The sequence below is a fragment of the Alligator mississippiensis genome, chromosome 13 (genome assembly GCF_030867095.1).
Source record: "Alligator mississippiensis isolate rAllMis1 chromosome 13, rAllMis1, whole genome shotgun sequence".
Lineage (NCBI taxonomy): Eukaryota > Metazoa > Chordata > Crocodylia > Alligatoridae > Alligator > Alligator mississippiensis.
The window spans coordinates 42839608-42863679 of record NC_081836.1 but is presented as its reverse complement, the minus strand read 5'-3'; the positions used below and the strand labels follow the sequence as shown (position 1 = coordinate 42863679).

General features: G+C 40.6%; 1 protein-coding gene across 3 annotated transcripts in view; it reads left to right on the top strand.

Annotated features, from left to right (window-relative positions):
- MARF1 (meiosis regulator and mRNA stability factor 1) overlaps window positions 1–24072 on the top strand; it is a 36284-nt gene that overhangs the window by 7014 nt on the left and 5198 nt on the right. For all 3 annotated transcript variants that reach the window (XM_014610785.3, XM_019494749.2, XM_014610786.2), the window contains 19 exons: window positions 1196–1422; window positions 3111–3228; window positions 3959–4131; window positions 4800–5234; window positions 5781–5938; window positions 6064–6228; window positions 7114–7303; window positions 7816–7994; window positions 9790–9870; window positions 12331–12567; window positions 13542–13661; window positions 14043–14218; window positions 14584–14804; window positions 17172–17314; window positions 19080–19213; window positions 19802–20004; window positions 21067–21294; window positions 22890–23120; window positions 23257–23469. In XM_014610785.3, the coding sequence (XP_014466271.1) occupies window positions 1196–1422; window positions 3111–3228; window positions 3959–4131; window positions 4800–5234; window positions 5781–5938; window positions 6064–6228; window positions 7114–7303; window positions 7816–7994; window positions 9790–9870; window positions 12331–12567; window positions 13542–13661; window positions 14043–14218; window positions 14584–14804; window positions 17172–17314; window positions 19080–19213; window positions 19802–20004; window positions 21067–21294; window positions 22890–23120; window positions 23257–23469 (3632 nt within the window). The remainder of the gene's footprint in view (window positions 1–1195; window positions 1423–3110; window positions 3229–3958; window positions 4132–4799; window positions 5235–5780; window positions 5939–6063; window positions 6229–7113; window positions 7304–7815; window positions 7995–9789; window positions 9871–12330; window positions 12568–13541; window positions 13662–14042; window positions 14219–14583; window positions 14805–17171; window positions 17315–19079; window positions 19214–19801; window positions 20005–21066; window positions 21295–22889; window positions 23121–23256; window positions 23470–24072) is intronic.

The window sequence follows — 24072 nt, the reverse complement described above, 5'->3', positions numbered from 1 at the left end:
AGAGACTTGGAGGAAGACATAAAGCAAAGGCCTACCTGGTTCTTCCTCCTCCTCCTCCCCCCCCCCCCCCCCCCCCCCCCCAATTGACTTTCCCTGCTGGTTAAATTCAGGGCAAACTTCCAGTAATTGGCATCTATACCTGAATAATTGTAACCACTTTTATAAATCTTCCATACATAGAATCTAATTAGTCAGGGGTCATCTTATAATCAAGGTCATCTTCTATTTGAGTAAATACAGCATTTTTGTATACTTACCATTTGAACATTGGTTCCAAGTTTGGTGATGGGGTACTTTTCTCTTGTCTAGAAGGATTAACTTTCATTCATGTGGCACCTACTGTTTTGTGGCCATTGCAGGTTATAGAACACATGTAAGCATGATTCAGCTTTTGTCTGTTCTGAAAAATCAGAATTAAAATTATTCCTCAGCTCATGATAACTTCTTGTACCAGAGTCATGTTCCAGTTTAAATTTGTTTTTTAGTTGTTTTATTTAACAACCCACTTCACACTGGGCATTTATGCTACTACTTTTTGTTATTAATACAGGAATAACTATGAGCTTCTGTGTACGGTTTTAGACAACAATTAGTAATTTAAGTGGTCTCAGAAATGCCCTTCCTCAATGTTAAAGAATTTGATAGAATATTTTTAAATACAAATTTGCTTGGTTCTTTAACATTGTTTTGATTTTGACAGTCTCATATTTTTCTATGGCAGGATATCAAAGATATAGTCTGTGAGCTGCATCCAGCCTGCAGACCAATTTCACCTGGCCTGTGTGGCTCCTAGAGGCCTAGGATTTGTGGGGAAGGGCAAGCAGGCCAGACTCCTAGCTCTGGAGCCCTGTTGGAGGACACAAGTTGGAGGGAGGGAGAGATCAATCTTTGTTTAGTGGCAATCAATTTCTTCTCCAAACTTGACTAAGAGAAAACATTGGTAAATTCATGGTTCAAGTATTGATTTAAAATAAAGAAGAATCATTTTGCATTAAAAAGGTGACCCTTTTAGAGGCAACTAGTTGTTGCAACTAAGCAATGCAATAAGAAGTATTTCCTGAGAATCTTTGTTCTAGGCTTGTAGTTCAATACCTTACTTTGGTATCTTTTATATCCTAGTGCTTGTAACTGTGAAGGTTCATTTTCTAAGCATCATTCAGACTAAAATTAAAGGTATTTCATCAAATCTGTACAGGATCTCCAGAAGTTGCAGTAACTGGCCAGTTACTAGAAAACTTGCCCCCCATTGGAGTCTTCTGGGATATTGAAAACTGCTCAGTTCCGACTGGCCGTTCAGCTATTGCAGTTGTACAACGAATTCGTGAGAAGTTTTTTAAAGGTCACAGAGAAGCAGAATTCATCTGTGTGTGTGACATCAGTAAAGAAAATAAAGAAGTTATCCAAGAGCTAAACAACTGCCAGGTATGGGAGAGTGAATGAGAGAGAGATTTATGGTGTGCTTAATTAAGGGGAGCTGCATGCTTTCAGACATCCTAAATGTATGTAAACAATCTGTGTTAGGGTTTGGTAATTGTCAGGATAGATTAGGTGAGGTGATGTGTTAGGGAGCACCAGATGTTTGTCCTTGCTTTATTTAAAGTGGAGGGATGAGTTCTAACGAAACTGGAATACCATTTTTTATGATGGCACTGCTGCTTATTTTTTCTAGGATTTAAAGGAACTATTTCTAGGTCTTAATTTGTTCACAAATGGAGAAGAGTAGGAATATAAATAATACAGTTGATTGTGTGGATTATAATTTGCTGTGTTCAAACCTTTGTTTTTCTTGATAGATATATTTTTAATTCAGTATTTGAGCATGCTTAAATTCAAGCAAGCATATGTCTGAATTTTATTTTAGGTTTATTAGATATCTGAAATTCTGAAAATGATTACTCTTTCTGAAAACAGCTGTATTATTGTCGGGACAACACTGAATAGACCATTGTTTCAAAAAGGTGAAAGGGGGAATATATCTTTTAAGCAAGGTATTGGTGAAGTTGAAATAGCTCGCTCTAAAGCCCAGTCATGTAAAACAGAATTAGGGTTATGATTATTGTTGGGCTTGAAAGTGCAATTCAAAAGTTACCTAGATAAATAATTTGACAAATAGGGCTAACTTACTGAGTTCAAACCCTCAGTAGATATCTAATTGCCAAAAAGAACAAATGAACCAATGATATAAATAATTTCTAGGTTCAATTGCCAATTAGTATGAATTCTTAAAAATTTAAAGAATTGCTCATAATAGTTCTACAGATCTAATTAGAAATGTATACATCTGCATCTACAAAAAACTGTTCTAGCCTCCTTGAGCACTGTGTAGCTACACTTTCTGCAGTTTCAGCAAAACGTGTCTGCCCATCTTGGAATAAGCATTGGTCAGCATTTTAAACAGACTCAATCCTTTATCTTCTAATACAAAGTCCTAATACTTCTCAGAAGGGGTCCCCTTTTCCTATGTTGTCCATATTTTTGAAGGCTCTAGTATTTTTATAGATTCTCTGTTTTAAAAGTGTTTCCATCATACCTGCCAGCAGGGTTCTCTTGTTTACTGCTGTGCTAATGGTTTAGGAATGTGTTCTCAAATTTTATCTTCAGGCTAATTTGAAGGTGCAAACAACCTTTATTAGTAATTTTTTATTATAGTAATATCTTGTTTTCTAACTTTACATAAGTTAAACAAACATTAAGCTCTTCTCCCTGATTTTATTAAAATGTAAAAATTGAAACAGTTTATTCCGAACAAAAAATATTATGGACCAGTTGTAAGAAACTGGTTTAGTTTATCACAGTTTCCCTTGTACATCCTCTAGCTCATGCAATGCTCCTCTTTTAAGTACAGTGGATCTAAGATTAATTTATTAAGTCTGTTTATTTTTGGAAGAAATCCTCATTAAGAATATAAATTCTCATAACTTCTCTCTCAAATTTAATTTCTCCTATGAAACACCTTTCTATTTCATACCTTTATACATCATAAAGTATTTTTATATGGTATACATTGTGTGTTAAACTGAGAAGTAAATGCAGAACTTGGTCTGCTATATGTGCTTTCTTTATTTTTAAGGGTTTTTTTTTCTTTAAAAGCATGTTTTTATAATCTGTAGGTGACTGTTGCGCATATCAATGCCACAGCCAAGAATGCTGCTGATGACAAACTGAGACAGAGTCTTAGAAGGTTTGCTGATACTCACACTGCACCTGCCACTGTGGTTCTTGTCTCAAGTAAGTATGTCAGTTGTATTGTGAAAAATGTACTGTGTCTTTCTAGACTTTGGGGACAGAATTCAGGTCCTCTCTTGCATGTAGAAGTTTCAAGTCAGACCTTCACAGGGAATGTTTGCTGTGTGATATTTCCCAAAGGTTGTGTTTAGAATTAGCACTATCTAGCTGAAGTGCTCAAATGAGAATTCATAACAGACTACAGTGATCCTGTTAAAAAACAATAGTGAGTGAAAACAATATTGCTTATTAAACCATGATTTGTACATAATTGACACATCACTGTGTGTGTCATTGAAAGGTTTTGTAAGTAAATATCTTCCAATAAGACTTAAGTGGGCACTGCGTATTAATTTCATTACTCTAAATAATAGCCTTTGTGGAAAATTTTGGAATATATCTTCTACAAAGTATTTAATTTTTGCATTATTACAAGAGACTAATGTAGAATACATACATATCATTAATATTTAAATGCCACGTTTCATTGGGCTTCCCTTAATGCTATAATAACTCTAATTGAAGCAAAATCTTTATTACAGAAGTATCTATTATGAGTTAGAAAGCTTTTGTTAGAGTCTAAACTTTGCTGCTAATTGAGGTATCCCTTTTTCTAAATGCTTAGAGCTATTGTTAGTCTTTTTGCGTGAAGCTGCTTTTTTTTTTTTGAAGTAAGCAGAACCTGTCAAAGTAATCTCTCATCAGTGACTTGACTGGATTTTTTGTGTTTCAGCTGATGTAAATTTTGCTTTGGAACTTAGTGACTTGAGACATCGACATGGTTTTCATATAATTTTGGTACATAAAAACCAAGCTTCAGAAGCACTATTACATCATGCTCATCAGCTTATCCGTTTCGAAGAATTTATTTCAGACTTGCCACCAAGGTTACCATTGAAAATTCCTGTAAGTGACTCTTATTGTATATATTGTAGAAAATCTAAGTGTGTATGAGCCCCGTTATTTCTCTAATTTTGCAGAAGTTCACGTAACAATTGGGATATTTTCAGCAGCACTGCTGTGTGTTTCAAGGGTACACACTGAAGCGCTCAATCTATACAGACCCTGCAGAGCCAGATTGAAGCAGTGCATTGTGGTTGTTTTGTTTGCTTGTTTTTTAACATCTGCAAGCAGCTGGGTTGGAACTTAACCAGGAGCACTGCAAACACCAGGACTGCTATTGTTTCTGTATTGAAAGTCTGCTTTTTTTAACCTCTTCAGTAGCAGTTCTTTAACTCTGAGCCCTGGTATCATTCCATTACACAAATATCTATTATTTCTTCCTGAGATGCAAATTATAACAATTTTGTCTGCGTGTATTTGTAGGTATGCTTGTTCGTGAACTGTCAGAGTTGCAACTTTTTTGGGTTGCAAATTCAAAAGACGAGATGTTCTAGGGAAAATGGGATGATTCCTGCATCTCCTAAATGATTTGAACCTTTTAGCGGTCCCTCCCACCACCCATTGTAGTTTTCCCAAGTTTTAATTTTGGACCGCTAGAAAATGTCAGCAAAATGATTGTTTAGTTTTTTGTAATTATGGGAACTTATTTTATTACTTTTTTCTTCCGACAGCCATGCCATACGCTGTTATATGTTTACAACTTGCCAACGAACAGAGACAGCAAAAGCGTCAGCAACAGACTCAGGCGTTTGTCTGACAACTGTGGAGGGAAAGTGCTAAGCATTTCTGGAAGCAGTGCAATTCTTCGCTTTTTAAACCAAGAAAATGCTGAGCGTGCACAGAAGCGAATGGAAAACGAAGATGTATTTGGCAATAGAATTATTGTGTCTTTTACCCCCAAAAACAAAGAACTCAGTGAAACAAAAAGTTCCAACTGTGTTGGAGCGGAAAAGATGAAGTCTCCAAAAAAAGTGAACAAGAACACAAAGCTGTGCCTCCTCAGCAAAGACTCAAGTGACCAGTCTTCCAGTGCCAAAACCACTGCAGGAAAAGGGTTGCAGATACATGGCACTACCACAAAAGCTGCAAATGTTAAAAGTTTACAGGTAGTACCATCCTTCTCATTCCTGCTGTTCTTCTGTTATAATCAATAGTTTTCTGAACCTTAACCTCCCTGTGTTGGGTGTGATTTTCCTCAATGGAGGGAGCTATCTGTGATCTTCCAAAGAGAAGCTTTTATCTTCTGCCTTCACACCACACTTTTTCAGGCCTAAGTGCTATCAATTTCTTGTCCAGGGCTCCAAATACAGCTGTTATCATTTATCTTTGCTTTGAAAACCACTGATCTTGCCTACTGTATCTTGAAGGGGTGGGAGAGTAATTCAGTGTGCAAATTATCTGGTAATTCTAAAGACTGAAATTAACCTCTACCCCATTTCATTTTAGTTACCACTAATTTCCACTATATTTCTAACAAAATGCTGCTGTTTGTTTTTAAATTGTCACTGGGTATAATTTTACTTCTAATTGCACCTAGAATTTATTTGTACAGCTATTTTGAAGAAGGAAAGTCTTATGAAGGAAAAAATGTCACAATTTATGTGTGTGGTTTGTTTTTTTTCCTTAACTGCTTTGTTTCCCTTGCTGTAAAGGAGCTGTGCCGCCTTGAATCAAAAACTATCAGTAGAAATATTGAAAACCAGCAAGACCACTTAAGAGGACAAATTCCTGCACAGAATAACTCTAAACCTGTGTGTCCAACAACCAAAAAAGTCGGAACAGGAGAATCTACCTGTAAAATCAACCAGAAGTATGTTGGGAGAAAAATACTAACACTACAATAAATTTAATTGAGTAAAAATCTTGAGCTCTGCGACATAACACATTTCTTTTTTTTTTCCCTCTAACTCCTCCCTCCCACCTCCTGTCCCCAAGTAAAAAAGACACCCCTGTTCCCAGAAGCATTAGCAACTCTCCTGTAGAAAGAAAAGATAAAGATGAAACAGTATTCCAGGTCAGCTACCCTTCTGCTTTCAGTAAGCTAGCATCATCACGACAGTTGAGTCCTCTGCTTATGTCCCAGAGCTGCTGGTCATCTCGGTAAGTGTGCATGTATTTAATATCTGGAATATTTGGGCTGGATTTGCTAGGTGATTTGTGGTTGTTTTAAAAAAACAAAACAAAAACAAAAAACCAACACCCCCCCCCCCCCCCCCCAAGCCTTTCCCACTCCACTGCCAAAAAAAATCCTGCATATGGATTTGTGTCTAACAGCCATTTTGACACTCAGCCTTTGGTAGGGATGGATGCTAACGTATTAGTTGCTATCTGAGCACTAATGGATAGAGCTGGATTTAAAAACAAGAAAAGGAACATTCCTCACTTTCAAATAGAAGCTCATTTTGTGGTAGCTGTTTCATGCAAATCCTTCTCTCCTTACTGGTGTTGGTAGAGTTCACAGTATTACTGAAGTACTTCTGCTTCCTAACATTTGAGGCCAGATATTTTTTACAAGACCTGCATGTGCCCAGGGATGCAAAAATTGCCTAATGATCTTGGGAAAAGTCTTCCTGGGTAGATAACAGCAAGTAGTTTGGGCTTTTAATGTATAGAGAAAAGTATATATTTTATGAGCAAAAAATCTATCCAACTCCAAACTTTGCTGTTCATTTTGAGGTGATAGTTTTGTGGGGGTTCTAAGTTTGTTTGGGTTTTTTTGTTTGGTTGGGTTTTTTTTGAGGAAATAATCCGTTCTTCAGCGTAAAAAGACACTTTCGGTTCCTGTGTTTGGACATGTGAACAAAATGCTTTTGTGTAAGAAAAATGCAGTTAAACTTGGTAAATCTGTTTACCTAATTTGTGTGTGAGCTTTTCTGCACGTGTTTGTATTTTCAACACACGGACACCAACAGAATTATCACTTGTCATATTCATTGAATGAAAATAAAATGCTTTCTTTCATTTTTTTTCTTTTTTTTCATTCAGGAGTATGTCTCCAAACCTTTCAAACAGATCATCCCCACTCACCTTTAATATTATAAATCAGATCAGTGGTACAGACTCTCCTGATCCTTTTGCAAATGGTGCAGATATTCATATCAGCAATATAGACTACAGGTTGTCCAGAAAAGAGTTGCAGCAAATTTTGCAAGACATTTTCTCTAGACATGGCAAGGTAATGGATCTAATCCTTTCTCATTTTTTATTTGATTTGATTTCCTTTCTTTAGCTTTCTGTAAGGACTAAAAACTGGTCTGGTGACATCTTAACATGTTGGAACTCATCAATCAGTATTTTGTGACGCTGGGCGATAGTACTTCTTGATCCATGCATTTTGTTTTGTATTCTGTCTTTCTAGGTAAACATGATAAAGGTGCTGTGTGTGCATTCATTTTGAGCTTGTAAAATATTTTTTAAAATTACCCTCTACTCCTAATGTTAGATTCAAAAGTATTGGACGCCTTAAATATTGAGTTGATATTTTAAATCTTATTAAATCAACTGAAACAAAGGTGGATATTGTTTTGCTGCCAAGACTAGAAAATAACCCATCAATGAGATGCCGTGGGATGGTTCAGAAATGGCTGAAATTTGTGTATAGCTTGTCTAAATTTCCATGTTAAAGATATGACTTCTAGCTCAGTCTGATCTCTTTTGTGACCTGTGTGGTTCATATTTCTCTTCCAGGTAAAGAATGTAGAGCTCAGTCCTCATACAGATTACCAACTGAAGGCTACAGTTCAAATGGAAAATCTGCAAGAAGCAATTGGGGCTGTCAACAGTCTTCACAGATATAAAATTGGCAGCAAAAGAATTCAGGTCTCTCTAGCAACAGGAGCTGCTAATAAATCTCTGTCTCTCCTTAGGTATAAAACAACCTAAATGCTTTTTCTTCAGTTATTAGAGAAATCAAAGAGCAACAAGGGAGAGAGGTTGAGAAGAATCCACGCAAAATTTATTTTTTGTACCAATTGACTAAAGTTCATTTGAAGTGAAGAAAAAGTTTTTATCTTGTAGTATTTAGGTTAGCACTAGCTACATTTCGATGTTTTGTTTATGGTGCTTCTCTGCTATATAAAGGTACCAGATCTTCATTTGGAAGCTTCATGCTATTTGACTTCACATCATTTTTAAGTTCTGGAGGAAAGTGAGTTTGTTAGTTTCATGAAACTGGTACTGTATTCAGAAGTTAGTAAAAGCTAAGGGAGCTAAAAAGTGACACTGTCAGTTACTGTTCTACTTTTGGGTGCTTACTCTATATCTTATTAATATGGCTTTCATATTATCTTCCATAATTATCTGGTGCCTACCTCTTATGCATATTTTGAACAGTCTTTGAAAAAGTCTCCTGGATAGTTGAACTAGAGGGCAAGAAATATTTAGGGGTGCATTGATAGAGATTTTGGGGGGCCAGTACTGATATCTAATATTTAAGTAGGCATATTGGCCAATACCGATCCGATATCCGATACAGCTGCCATCAACTGTGGTGGAAAGGTGGGGGGGCAGATTAACGCCTCCTGCGGTGAGGGAGGGGGCATGGGCAGGGCACAGGACGGAGGTACAGCTCATGGGGTGGGAGCAGCTCCTGCTGCTGCTTGCACCCCAGGAGGGTGGGGGCGGGCATGTGCCCCTGGATTTCCACAGCGTGGGGCAGGTTGCAGCTGCAGGGTGGAGCTGGTGCTGCGTGGGGCTCTTCTCACCAGAGGCTGTGCTGGGAGGAGGCTGCAGCCATCCCAAATTTTGCCGCAGTTCTGCTTTCAGTCCTGCACCTCCACCCAAGTGCCAGGAAAAGCCTGGCTGCGCCAGTTGGTGGCGTGGGGCTGGGAGCAGAGCTCCAACGAAATCTGGGGTGGCTGCAGCCTCCTCTCTGCACCACTGGAGCCCGCTCTGAGCCCAGCCCCAGTGAGAAGAGCCCTGCACAGCACCGGCTCCACCCTGCAACAGCAGCCCGCCCCGCACCGTATAGATCTGGGGGCACGCTCCCCTTGATCTGGGATGCAAGCAGTGACAGGAGCTGCTTCCACCCCACAAGCTGCGCCTCTGTCCCCCGCCCCAGCTGGGCAGTGCCTGCCCCTGCCCCCTCCCTCACTGTGGGGGGCGTTGATCTGCCCCCCGACACCCCTTCCCTCCCCTTCCAACTTGCCAGCCAGAGGCAGCTCTCCACACTGCCAGCTCTGCTCCTCACTGTCTGAGTGCTGCGCTGCTTTGGTGCCCATGTTTTAGTGCTCCTTTAGAGATATTACATGTCCTTTTTATCTTCTAAGCAGAAGTATGACATACATAGCATGGCCTGGATGCAGCAGAGCAGAATTTGACCATTTGTCATGCTTAATACTAAGAAGTCATATACACAAACATTGCTTAAATGTGCTCCAGTCCCTACTTTGACATCATTTACAATTGGCAAAAATATCGGTGAATTCTGGTTGCTTTAATCAACTTACTGTTTTGGGATCATATAAGGCTAGGGATTCCTGTTGTTCCCTGATTCATTTGTATAACAGGTTAACTTTTATTGAAACCAAAAGCATTAAATTGGTATTAATCGGAGTACTTCATCCTCAGCTGAGAAACAAAGTAATTGAAGTAAATTTCAAGACATTACAGAGTTAACTTTTGTTTAATAAGGGTTCTAACATTAAACAATTTCACTTGCAGTTCAGAAACAATCTCTATCCTCCAGGATGCTCCTGCTTGTTGTCTGCCTATATTCAAGTTCACAGAAATCTATGAAAAAAAGTAAGCTTTAAATTGCATTTGGTTTTAAATTTTATTACCAAAAATAATGTGTTTTGTTTTTTTTGTTTGTAGAGTAAAATACAATAAGTGATTAAAGTATAAGCAGTATTTTCTTTGCTAGCGTAGCAGAATTCCATGCATTTTATGTATTCGGAGGCCAAAATATTGCAGTTGGTTTTCCATTATAGTTTGCTACCTTTTTTCAATTTGAAAATATTAGTGCTTTAAATTAACAGTTCAGATTTGGTAGCTATCTTTTCAGACTGTCTTTTAGGCTGGGGACAAAAATTGCACGTATACTGGTATAAGTGATTGGAAAACAGTTCCGATCTGTAATACAACAGAAGTTCAGTGCATGTAAATGGGTTTAAGATAAACATGGATGGATGTAGTATCAGACTTAACTGATTTAGGTTAAATTGTTTAATTGAACTTCTGTCCCATATCCCCTCCAGATTCAAGTTATCCCACAGTCCCCCACAGAAGATGCTTTTCACCTCCCCCATAAATACTTCCCCACAGGGTGGGTGAGCTACCTTTGGCCCAAGCTATCTGCAGGGAGACATGCTTTCAGGAGATCCCTGGGTCAAAAAAAAAACATGGCAAAAAAAAGTGGGGGAGGGGGGTATATGTAGCAGCAATGTGTACCACCCAAAACTGGAGCCTGGTCAGCTAGAGCCACATTCTGGCTGCTGGCCAGTAGGGCTGTACAAAGCGATTCAGAGACGATTCGGAGGCTGAATATACAAATCTGGATTGAATCACTAGAAGCTTTAGGCTCTCTGAATCGATTCGGTCATAGGGTATAATGGGGAATCGATGAAATATCTATACCTTTGTTGGTTTTGGGCTGATTCAGATGAAACTTGCAGGGATAGTAGCTGCTGCTGAGGGCATGAAGCCCGCCAAGTTTCAAGGAGATAGATGCAGGGGTTTCTGGGTAACTGCACCTCAAACTGCTGACCAGCAAAACTCGTGACCCTTCTTACACTGTGTGTTCAGGCATAGGGGGGTGGAAACTGCAGGGGTGGTAGCCCCTACTGCAGCCACAAAGCCTGCCAGCTGTCAAGGAGATAAGTGCAGGGGGAGTCCGGGTTCTGGGGCCCTGCACCTCTGGTCGTAGGCAGGCAGAACTCGTGATATGGGTGCTTGTGGGACTGTGTGTTCAGGTGTGCCTTTCCTGGCACTGGGGCCTCTGCACAGCATGGCAGTGTGCCCCTGTGAGGTCTCCTCCTCCCCATCAGCCTTGGCCCAGTCCACCACTGTAAACGACAGCAGGTCAACATAACTTAGCTGGCTCAACACCAATAGCACCAGCAGCATCAAAGGTATCCAGATGGAACTGTCTCAGAGCCTTTCTTTTTATAAAGGAGTTGACAGCAAGAAGTAAAGATGTTGTGTTCGATGTATGTTACTCATGGTGTGTGATGGCTTATCTTGTGTTTTTATGTTTATATGTTTATTATGAAAAAACCCAAAATAGTTAGAAAAATATATCTTAGGAAGCTTTGGGGTTGAAAAACCCTTTGTTAAGCTGAGGAAGTACCTGCAGTTGGTGTGTCTCCTGGTCTTGGATGGGTGGAATAGTAAAGAATGCAGAGGCCGGCCTGACATGCAACACAGGCAAGAAAGCCAGTCAGTGAAAGTGGAAATGGAGGCGTCAGGGGGTGAGGGGCGGGGGGGATATATAGCAGCACAGGTAAAAGTGAAGAGGTACCTGGGCAGTCAAATGTCTGAGTGTTGCTTCCCTGTGGCCAGAGGTGCAGGACCCCAGAGCCCAGACTCCCCTGCAGTTTTCACCCCCCTGTGCCTTAACACACACACACTGTCACCTGTGCCATGAGTTTTGCTTGTCAGCAGTTTGAGGTGCAGTTTCCCAGAAACCCCTGCACCTTTCACCTTGAAACTTGGCAGGCTTTGTGCCCTTAGTAGCAGCTACCACCCCTGCAAGTTTCACCTGAATCAGCCAGAAAACAACGAAGTTATAGATATTTAATTGATTTCCCCATTATACCCTATGGCCAAATCTTTTCCAAATCAATTCGGCCGAATCGAATCAGAAAAGCTATTTGGACCTCTGAATTGAATTGGCCAAATACGAATCAAATAGTTGCCTGTTTGCACAGACCTACTGGCCAGGCTTCCTGTCATGGCTGCAGCCTTGGGAGGACTGCAGGACCCCAGATACGGCTGCTGGAGCCAGCCCAGTTGCTGGGCGCCGCCTCCCCTACCCCATCTGGGGTAACCTGCTGTGTCGCACAGGTGTTTCCTGGGGATGGGTAGCAGCAACCTGTCCCCAGGCAAAGAAATGTCTGCGCGTGACTGTACTTGCTCAATGTGGAATATTTAATGTATTCTGTCACTAAATATTTATTTTAGTCCTTGGAATCTGATTCTTTTCTAGTTCTCCTCGTCAGGTTCTTTTTTATGAACAGTGTATCATTATACATCTCGTTTTAGATTCGGACACAAGCTAATTATAACAGATCTATATAAATTAACGGATACTGTGGCAATCCGTGACCAAGGAAATGGACGATTAGTATGTCTTCTACCCAGCAGCCAAGCACGGCAAAGTCCTTTAGGATCTTCGCAGTCTCATGATGGCTCATCAGCCAACTGCAGTCCTATAATATTTGAAGAGCTGGAGTATCATGAACCCATTTGCAAACAACACTGCCTGGATAAAGACTTCAGGTAGAATGCGTGTGGAAACTTTTTTTTTTTCCAGAAGTATTTTACATGAAAGTTCAGATCTTACCTTCTGAGTATACTCCTATTGCATCTTCCTCAAGTCCCTGGAAAAAAATGTTAACATTCCTGCTTCTGTAACACCATTATCCAAGCCTTTGGACTAAGTCACAAAAAGCAGCAAGCAGGTGGGGGACTCCATGCACCTTTCGCATTAACTGTTTTTCAAGAACTTGAGCTCGGTGGAATAGGATCATACTTGGGCATCTAATGGGTGGAATAGGATCTGGCCCTGGGTTTATACCACTTTTAAAAGATGCATCAATGAGTGAATGTCCTGTTTTAAAGCTTGTGCTAAATCGGAATGGATCAAGTAGAGTGGGGAACAAAGTGGTATTTCAAGCAGTGTCCTGGTTTGGGTTGTTTTTTCTGAGAAATTTGGGTTTATGCTTCAGTCCCATTGCTGAAGATGTAACACTTGTTAGGCAGAGATCCAAATGCCTATCAATTTCCTGATTTGGTTAGAGAAGTTTAGTGAGGAAAATACAGAATAATTTTATAATTTCATAAATGTGCTTTTCTACTTGCCCTACAGTTTATTCTTCCTCTCCCTCCTTCCCCCCCACCCCAAGTCAATTAGCAGTCAATAATGCCTGCTGCTAATCCATGTTATAATAAGCTTTTTTTTATAGAGTTATTTGTTAGCAACTGTAGACATCTCAAGAACACTTGCTGGCAATATGCAGCCAGCTAGTTACAACATGCTGGTTCTCCTCGTTCACATAATAATGAGCCATCTCCCCTCCCACACACACAATATTCATGAGATTCAATCGTGCAAAGTGCATATCAAAGGAAGGGAGAACTGCCATTCCAGAAGTGTTTTTCCAGTTAACACCAGTATTGTACTCAGATGCAAAATAACCTGTGCCCAAAGGATAAGCATGTCATAATTAACTATATTTGTGTCATTTTTACAGTGAACATGAGTTTGATCCAGACTCCTACAAAATTCCTTTTGTAATTTTGTCTTTGAAGACATTTGCACCACAAGTCCATAGTCTGCTACAGACACATGAGGGCACTTTGCCTTTACTAAGGTAAACTAGTCTGACTTGAGGTTTTAATTTTTTAATTTCTGTATCAATTTAACTTCTCCTTCTCTTGCAACATACTAAAGTGCTGTGAAATGGTATATTTATAACAGACGTGTCTTTTTTTGCAGCTGAGGTTTTTTTGTTGCAACAACTTTTTGTCCAATAATTCTGAGAGCAGTTGAATAAATACTTGTTTTTGTGGAGTCAAAAAAAATCTATGCCCTCTTATTAATAGGATGTTTAGAAGTTCCTTGAGCAAGGAATATATATCCCCTTTTATAGCATTGTATTTATTCATAAGATGAATGGCAGTAGAGTAAGATCTTTATTATTTAGGAGGGTTTCTTTTGTTCTTCACACCACTGTCCTGTTTTGTTTTTAAAGTTTTCCTGATTGCTATACTTCGGAGTTCAGTGATCTAGAAATAGTACAGGAAGGCGAGGGAGGAGTTCCCTTGGAGCATCTCATCACCTGTGTTCCTGGAGTTAATATTGCCACTGCTCAAAATGGCATTAAAGTTGTCAAATGGATACACAACAAACCACCACCCCCTACTACAGGTACCATATATGTTGCTTTTTCATTTTCATTCTTTGTATCTGGACATCCAACAGGAAAGGAAAATCATTGTTAGTTCTCAGAAAAAATATATATTGTGAAGATTGAGTTAATCCATAAAATTGTTAAATCCATCATTTTAAAATGTCTGAAAGTATTTTTTTGTTTTGTTTCAGCAATGTTGCATATGATAAACTTTCATGTTATTTGGTGGGGTATGGAAAACTATTTGATAAGAATTGTGTAACAACTTTTAAATTGCATAGATATTCCCTTTTTGGGTGTATAGCAATGATAAAATCTCAGTAATATGCATAGTTATATGAAGCAAATGCCTTCTCATTCTAAATAAAATTCTCCTCCTTAGATCCATGGCTGCTTCGATCTAAAAGCCCTGTAGGTAACCCGCAGCTTATTCAGTTCAGTAGAGAAGTGATTGATCTACTTAAAAGCCAGCCATCCTGTATCATACCTGTCAGTAAATTCATCCCAACATATCACCATCACTTTGCAAAACAGTGCCGTGTGTCTGACTATGGGTATTCCAAGTTAATGGAGCTGCTGGAAGCAGTGCCTCATGTACTGCAAGTGAGTTAAATGCCACTCCTTTGTCTTGTTAAAATGTAAATTTATATCTAGAATCAGCTCACTTAATGAGTCCGTCAGTAACTGTCACTTTATGTAATAAACACTGTAATTGTTATCCTGTCATCTTTGCAAAGGAAATAGTCAGCCTTGCAAAAGCTTGGAGTCAGTTGTTTGGTTCTGGTGAGAGAATCATCATAACTACTTCTCTGTGCATGTGTGTGTATGTGTAGCGGAGGGGGACATTTTTGGTTTTAATAGACTTCTAAATATATAAAGCTCTGTTTAAATTTAACTCAAGGCAGTGAAACTTTGAAGTCTACTTTAAGTCTTGTATTTTAGTTTCCGCTGCTGTATTTAGCTAGCTATTTGCAGAATATATTCATTTGTGTTCATTAATAAGACCAGGCAGAGCATCAGTATTACAGATTGGAACCATATAAGAAGTCTTTCCCCCCCACCCCCTTTTCAGTGATATTTTGGGAACTCGCATGGTCCCAGGGATACTCAGCTTGTCCTTCAGTAGAGTATTTGTGGTAACATTAGCAGGGCTTTGAAAAACTGTGCTAGTTGTGGAATTTTTAATAACCTATGCTAACCCCATGTAGCAGAAAAACTTAGCATGCATCTCTGATGCCCATGATTTGGCTATGAAGAAGTGTATGTAAATGTAATATCTCATAGCCATGTACTTGGCATACTGTTTTTACTTATGCTTCTCTTCTGTTCTTATTTACATTTCTAGCTAAATAACGCAACATGATTGCTATAAGCAGGGATCCTGGTTTTCTCTCTTTAAAAATTGCAAATTCTCTGATTTAAAAACCCATCACTGATTCTCTGATTTTTAAAAACTCCAAATCCACAATTAAAATGAAACGCCACTATATATATAAAATCAGTTGAACACAATGTTTTATTGATGTATTTACCATTATAACACAATTTGGAAGCCTACTAGTGCCTTAGTCACTGTAATAAAATTAATTCTAAATACTTACAAATTTTGGCATTTGATTTTGCGCTTCTTTATCATGGAAAATCAAAGCTTCTCCTGCCCCCTTCACTTACCAGGATGTGGGTCCACCTGCAGCTGTTTGCGCCCCACCCCCTCACTGCTTAGCAAAGCCCTGATATGCCGGTGCCCTGCCCATGCCACTGCCCCTCACCCCAAACCCACAGCCCGCTGGCCCTGCTGGTGCCCCTCGCTCCCCACCCACAGCCCGTACCCTGCCAGAGGGGGCCCCCAGCTGCCAGGGCTACAAAGCTGGAGACCCAGGACCACAGCCCCCTGCCTCTGGCAGTGCCTGAGCCCCAGCTGCTGCCTATGGGAGGCAACAGCTGCTGCGGCCCAGTGGTGTGTGGAGCCTGGCTCCCTCTCCCCCATGGGCATCATGGCTTGAGCAGAGCCTGTGGGAGGTGGGGCGGGGCAGATGCAGGCTGGAGGTTGCAGGCTCAGGGCTGCTTCCCTCCCCCTGGGGCCTCCACAGCCCAGCGGGCAGCACCCAGAATGGCAGGGCAGAGGTTGGTGCCATTGCTGGGAGCTCCACACTGCCATGGTGAGGCACTCCCTGCCCACCAGGCAGCAGTGGGGATGATGGTACGGAGTTGTCCCCTGCTGCTGCCGGGCAGCCAGAGGGCACCTGCCATAGTGATGTAGGGCTCCCAGCAGCAGCACCATGCCTCCCCACCCTGCTATGCCCTGCCATGCTGGGTCCCACCTGCTGGGAGGCCCCAGGGGGAAGGCTGCAGGTCAGGAAGCCCTGAGCCTGCAGCTGTCAGCCTGCATCCACCTCCACCCCATGCACAGATCTGGAGGTCATGTGCCTCCCATGCCTCCCCAGAAGTGCATGCAGTGGTGGGGAGCCAACTGTGTCCCCTACCCCATCCCTCCCTCTGCCCCTTGGACAAGCTGCCCTGCTCCCTGCCTGGACCCTGTGACCCACATGTTCTGGCCCTGGGTCTCAGGCCCCATGCATCACCCCAAATAGGCAGTGCTCCCAGCCCTAGCCCTGCCCAACTTGCTTCCTCCCTCACTGTGGGGGCCTCAGTCCCCTCTCCCACCCCAGACTTACCTGCAGGGAGCTGCTCTCCATGTTGCCTGGCTGCCATGTGCATGTGGGTGTGCACATGCATGTAGTGCCCCATACCTGATCGCTGCCCTCCACCCACGCCCTCCAGCCCCTTGCAGGCTGGAACTCTGTCAACCTGCAAGGAGAAACCTGCCATTTCCCATGTTTCTCTCCTGAAAGTTGGAAAATCCATGTTTTTCCATGACTACAGAAAATCCAGATCTCTGACTATAAGGAGATGTTTGTGGCTTGGTTTCCATGCTCAAGTGTCTTTTTTATTTCTTTTTGAATCTTGTAGATCCTTGGCATGGGCTCCAGACGCTTGTTGACCCTAACACATAGGGCCCAAGTAAAACGTTTCACTCAAGATTTATTGAAACTTCTTAAATCCCAGGCCAGCAAACAAGTTATTGTGAGAGAATTCTTACAGGCTTATCATTGGTAAGTCGACTCTTGTCTTTAGCCACCTGTCAAAACATCCAGTCCATATTTTAATTTAATTTTGTTCTAAAATACAGTGTGTAATAGGGTTGAAGTTAGCATTCTCTATAATAACAGACAATTGTGACTTTCTCTTTTTCACTCTTGTGTTTTATTTTCGAACTTGTTGAAAATCTGATAGATAACACTAGACTAAAATTAAAATATTACAACCTTTATAGAATTCAGTGTTGCTTTACTTTAAAAATTAAGTAAGCTAAGTGCTTCATTTAATTGTTTGCTGCTTTTTAAATCAGGTTTACTATGTTTTAACTTTTAATCCCCGAGAGCATAATTTTAAGATTGCTGTGAATATAGTTTTGTAAAGCAAATTTAGTCTGAGAAAGCATGTGCTATTGTGCACCTTTTTTTGGCTAAAAAGACAAAATGTTTCAGCCAAATTTTTTGACACGTATATTGGGATGAATTCTAAGGGGGATTTTGCATTGCCGGTATTAAAATCCTATCTCCATTGTTTTTAGAATAGCAGAGCCCTTTTTTAGTAGGGAGCCTCAACATTTAAAGGAAGATGGGAAATAGCAGTTTAATGTATGCCTTTATGAGACTAGTATGTGAGCCTTTGTCAGTTAACATTCTCCTTTCAAGTGTAAGTCTTGCCATTAGAAACCCTGAAAGCTATAATAAAGTTTTTTCTCTATTATAGTTTCAGGGTTTTAATGGCAAGACTTACACTTGAAAGCGTGAATGTGCATTATGCATGTTCTTCTGAGGGATTCCGTGGCAGAAATTCTACATTACTGTTTAGAACAGTGCAAGCCAACCTTTTTGGCAGGTATGCTGCAGATCAGCCCTGCACCATGCCCCAAAGCCGCTCCAATCCCGTTCACCTGCCCAAGCAGCTGTTCTTCTTTCTGTTCCCTTCTCTGTGCTTCCTGCCCAGTGTGTTGCTCTGCTTTCTGCTTCATGCCATATCTGCCACTGTGCTGCCTGTGCCATGTGCCACTCAAAGGCTGCCTGTGGCATGTGTGTTGCAAGTTGCTTGTGGATTTGATCCCAGTGGGAACAACCTGATACAGGGCTGCTCCTGCCCTGCTCTGCCTCCATGCAGCAGCCAGGGGGAGCTCCAGGCTCCCCCTTGATGGTAACTGGGCAGGGAGTGCAGGTCCAGTCCCCATGTGCATGGGGCCAGGCTGCAGCCGCAACTGTCTCTTGGCCCCATGCACATCAGGAGGGGTCCTGATGTGCATGGTGCCAGGAGACGAATGCTGCTGCAGAACTGTCCTGTCCTGTGCACATGGGGACAAGCTCTGTACCTAGTGGGACTTCTGCACACAGCCCAGGGCTTGGCTGGGAACTATCCTGTTCTGGGACAGGTCCCAGCCAGCTCTGGGCTGGGTGGGGAATCCTCCTCGTGCAGGCAGCTCCTGGCCCCAGCTCCACAACAGGAGTAGGGGCTGGAACATTGCTCCCTGCCCCCAGCAGCTGCCTCATGCCTATTTTTTATTTGTATTAGTCTGAGGTTGGTACATACAACTTGATTCTCTTCCCCATGCATCTCTAGTTTTAGATTGTTCGTGGAATAATCATGGTTTATGATGTGTTGATGTTACTGGCAGTATGAACATGATTCTTAATTTCGTTGAGAGTAGGGTTTTCTTCTGATACCTAATTCTAATTTTATAGGTGGAAACCAACTGTTGTTTTGCCGTTTTACTGACCAATGTAAAAGTATTCTTTACTTGCTTTTCAATTAAATTGCATATAGGTGTTTCTCTAAGGATTGGGATGTTACTGAATATGGAGTATGCGAGTTAGTGGATGTAATAGCAGAAATTCCAGATACAACCATCTGTTTGTCTCAGCAGGACAATGAAATGGTAATATGCATTCCCAAAAGAGGTACAGCTTAAACTTTTTTCTTTTTGCCATTGTTCAGTAGATTTTTTTTTCATATACTTAAGCTCTTTGGCTAACATAAATCAGAATAGAAATGTTGTCTTTCTCTCAGGGCTCCTTTTGGGTCCTGTACTCATTGTGGAAGTTAAATGATACCTTTCCTATCATAACTCTGTATCTGAGATGCTTGTATTTAATGACAGGAATTTTTCCTTTTACATTACTAGAATGAAATTAACATTATGCTGACTGTTATGTTCTTGTATCAGTTTTAGCAAATAGCATCAAGTGTAGTTGAATTTTGTTTGAAAGATGGCTAGATAAGTCTGTCTGTTTTACTAATCAAGTTTTTTGGTTGTCTCCACTTTACCAAAGAACAATTGGAAACTATCTGAAATAATCATGTTAAGCTCTGTAGAGATTTGCTATAAGGATAAGACTTCTTACAATAAGGAAACAATGGCTTGTGACCAGCAATAATTAATTTTTACTCTTCAATCATCCACAGTTACATTTTGCTTGTAGGCCTTGTCTCATGTGACTCCACAAAAAATTTGGCTTACTTCACTCAGTTGTTTCTTTTATTTTTAGAACGCACTCAAGAAGAAATGGAAAGAACAAAACAGTTCTCCAAGGAGGTAGTTGACTTGCTGCGTCATCAACCTCATTTCCGAATGCCCTTTAATAAATTTATTCCTTCTTACCACCACCACTTTGGCCGTCAATGCAAACTTGCTTATTATGGGTTTACTAAACTCCTTGAACTCTTTGAAGCCATACCAGATGTCTTACAAGTAAGTCTGAGAATTCCAAGGTTTAAGTGCTTTTCATATCATTTTTGTCAAGCTGGTTTTTTGCCTTCATCAAGAACAATTTTTGGTAACTTACTACACTGCATGTTGTGAATTGTATTACTTGCCTACAGCCCTACTTTACTAAATGCATCTGATCCTCCCTATTTTTTATTTTGGATAGGCTGCACAATTTTTGAAGTCCTTTTTTTCCTCTAAGTTACTAATAATCTTTAAGTAGTTTAAACTGAATTTTATATGTTGAATTTAGCACATGTTTACTTTCTGCATTTCTCTTAATTTAGTCTGTAGGTCTACATTCAATCAACATTTTAATCCAAACTTAACCAGGTGTCCTTTTAGGGCTTCCTTTCAATTCGACTTGTTTTGTAGATCCTCTTTGGAAGGTAGCTGAATATTTATGTAAATTAAAGAATACGTACCTTAGTTTCTTGCATACGACGTGCCCCCAAATAATAATACACAACTTGTTTTTAAAAGACAGAATGCAGGGGGCAGGAGGAGAGAGATGGCTGCTTAGAGCAAGAACAGGGCCTGATCTTTAGCTGACTCACCGTCCCTTTCCTGCATAATAAAAAATAAATCCCTAGCTGCTGCTGAGCACTGGTCTCCCTAGGTGGATCTATGATTTTAAAAAGAGATAAGAAGTTTGTGATAAACAGCTAAAGAGTCTGAGCTAAAGAGGCTGTGAAATGAAGACAGGAGTGCTAGAGGACAAATTGTCATAAGAAAGTTTAGTTGATCAGTGGAACATCAAGACCATTAAAAAGGGGAGACTACCATTAACACCTGCAAAGTGAAAAACAGACTCCCTGCAGCAGCTCAGGTATTACTGTTCAGTGTAGAGCAGGAATCAAACCAGGGTGCCTCCTATTCTAAGCAAAAAATCAGCTTCTCCACTTAATACACACACCTGATTTTAGGTTGCATGTCGTGTGAGGAAAATACCCCCCCCCCCTTGTTGTTGTTACTACTAATTACAGCTTGGAGTTTTTGTTCAGTTTTTTTTTTATTATTATTTTTTAAAAGTATATTTTCTTTTAGGTATTAGAATGTGGAGAGGAAAAAATTCTTACACTCACAGAGGTGGAACAAGTCAAAGCTCTTGCAGCCCAGTTGGTTAAACTGCTGCGGTCCCAGAAAGATAACTGCCTTATGATGACTGATTTACTTACAGAATACAGTAAAACATTTGGTTATGCATTGCGTCTTCATGACTATGATGTCAGCTCAGTTCCAGCTTTAATGCAAAAACTTTGCCATGTTGTAAAGGTAAATATTTTTGGCGTGCCCTTCTTTTAAAAAGAGCATAAATGTCATGTTAAAGCAGGAAGATATGTCAAGTTTTCCAGTGGGAGGGTAGGTGGGTGGACATGTGTGTATGTGCAGACTTGACAATCAAAATCTTTTCAAGTGAAATAAAACATTTTGGGCACATGAATAGCACAGATTATTGGCTGAGCGTGGGGGTGCTAGAGCCGGCTGCGGCAACCTGCAACTCTGCTCTCATCTCCCTGAAGGGAGAGTGGAGGGAAAGCAGAGCAGGGGTGGAAGTAGCAGTAGGGGGTTACCTACTGCCCTAAACCTCTCCTCGGAGCAAAGAGGTGGAGAGGATTGGGAATGGAGAACTTGATTTCAGCACAAGTAGAGTTTCCAAAATAGTAGTTGTTTCAAGAAATGCTGTTTTGGACTGTTTCAGTGGCCTTAGAATGTTTTTAAAGGGCATGTACATATATCCAGCTGGCCCTTTGAAATGTTTTATGTGTTTTTGTACCCTCTGGGCTCATGTACATGAGATGCTTGACTTGAGATTAAAGGTAAATATTGCACAGTAAGCATTACCAGTAATTTGCTCTAATCATAAGTGAATTTGCTACCTGTAGCAACAAGCAACATGCAAACAAGCAGCAAATTTTATTCCCAATTACTTCTGTGCAGTACGGCACGTGTAGATGGCTGACCAGGAGCAAATGTGCTCACCGGGGTGGGAGGCTTGCTGCTGGGGCAGGCTCTGCCACCAGAGCCCAAGTAGGGACAATGTCCACCTGCCTTGGTAGCAGGGAGCTCCCAGCCCCCGCATCATGATCAGGGAGCAGGAGCTGGGAGGTTCTTATCTTCCAGCCCGGGTCCCATAGTCACCATGAGCAAGCATGTCTGCTTCCACATCCCTGCACATGTGGGTTTACTCTAGAGATGCTTGCCCGTAGTGGGTTTATACCCAGAGTATTTGCACATGTAGACATGCCCTTTGTTTCCAGTATTAGTACTGTTAAGGTAAGGTTCTGTCCAAAAGCAGACTTTTCAATTAATTTCAAAAGCTTTTTAAAAGCAGCTTTCAGACAAAATTGTGACACATTCTTGCTCACCTCTTACACTTGAGAAAAGTCATGCTTATTTAGCAAACAGCAAGTATGAGGTGTGTGTTTCTGTAGACCCACAGAACTGGCAATCCTTTTTTCAACCACTCTTAATATTAAAGCTGTTTATGGTATCCAAACTGTATGTTTAAATTCCCTTTGCATCCATAAATTGCAATAGTAAACATTATTTCTGCCCATTTTTGACATTCCTTTAGCTGTTGTAGTTAGTGAATTGGTGCTTCCCTATCTTTGTGATTGAGTTTTATGTAGTTTTATAAATTGCTTTAAATCATCAAAACAAATCTGCTGTAGCATTTTTAATCTGAGGTCAACATTTTTTCCTTGTACAGTAGAAAGTTTATTAAGTTCCAGGTTAGATGATGTAAAATCCTGTTTTTGATTTGGTTTTTGCCTTCTGTCTTTTACTAGGCCATCTTTAAATATAAATTATTTAAACTAAACCCAGATTTGTATTAACCTTTTTTTATACATCTTTTTTTTTTCCAGGTTGGTGACATGGAATCTGGCAAACAGATTCAGCTGATAAATAGAAAGTCTCTTCGGACTCTGACTGCACAACTGTTGGTGTTGCTGATGTCTTGGGATGGCACCTCTTTTCTTTCTGTTGACCAGCTTAAAAGGCGTTATGAAACTATCCACAGTACTCCCCTTAATCCATGTGAATATGGATTTATGACTTTGACTGAACTGCTGAAGAGTCTGCCTTATTTAGTTGAGGTATAGAAGTTGATTTAGTTTGATTTTATTTTGTTTGCCTTTAGTTGTGATTTATAGTGTGTACTACCTCTTGTACTGTCAGAAACTATTTTTGCAACTAAAAAGTTTTTACACTTTTTATTTTTCTTTTTCACAGGTTTTTACTGATGATGCAGAAGACGAATATGTGAAACTTACTTATCTATATACGTTTGCAAAGAATGTAAGGTCCTTGCTTCATACCTATCATTATCAGCAGATCTTCCTTCATGAGTTTCCCACAGCCTATAGTAAATATACAGGAGAAGTATTGCAGCCTAAGGCATATGGCTATAATAGTCTAGAAGAACTCTTGGGAGCAATTCCACAGGTGTGAAGAATTTTTACATTGTTGAGATTTGATTGGCTTAGAATAGCTTTTTAAAGCTTTTCATCGAAACAGTAGAAGTTCTGTCCTACTGTTAAGTGCTGAACTCTTAATTAAGCAGACGAGGGCGTTACTCTCCCTAGGGCACTTTTACATGTGCTCCTGATGCAGTGCCAGGCACTTTTAATTAGCAACCCATGCTATTTAAAAGCGCCTGGCGCTGCATCTGGTACAGGTGTATAAGTGGCACAACGCACGTCAGCACTGAAAATGGCAGCAGTGCACATTAAATGTGTTTTAGTTCAGTGCACCGCTTACCATTTTCTCAGCACTACACGCACTGTGCCACTTATACACCTGGGGCTGACTTGGCACCAGGGGTGTCAATTTACATGCTCCAACAGACTCAATTACTTAAGACTGCTTAGATGCACTGGATTTCCAGCACGTCGGAGCTGACTCGCCGCATGTGTGTAAGTGCCCTTAGAATTCAGCCCAGGGAAAGGATTTTTAAGGTGGCGGGTGGTTCTAAGTAGGGTGTTTGCTTACAGCACAGCTCTATCCCACTGCTAGTACAAATAAACAGAATCGTTACTTAACCGGAAA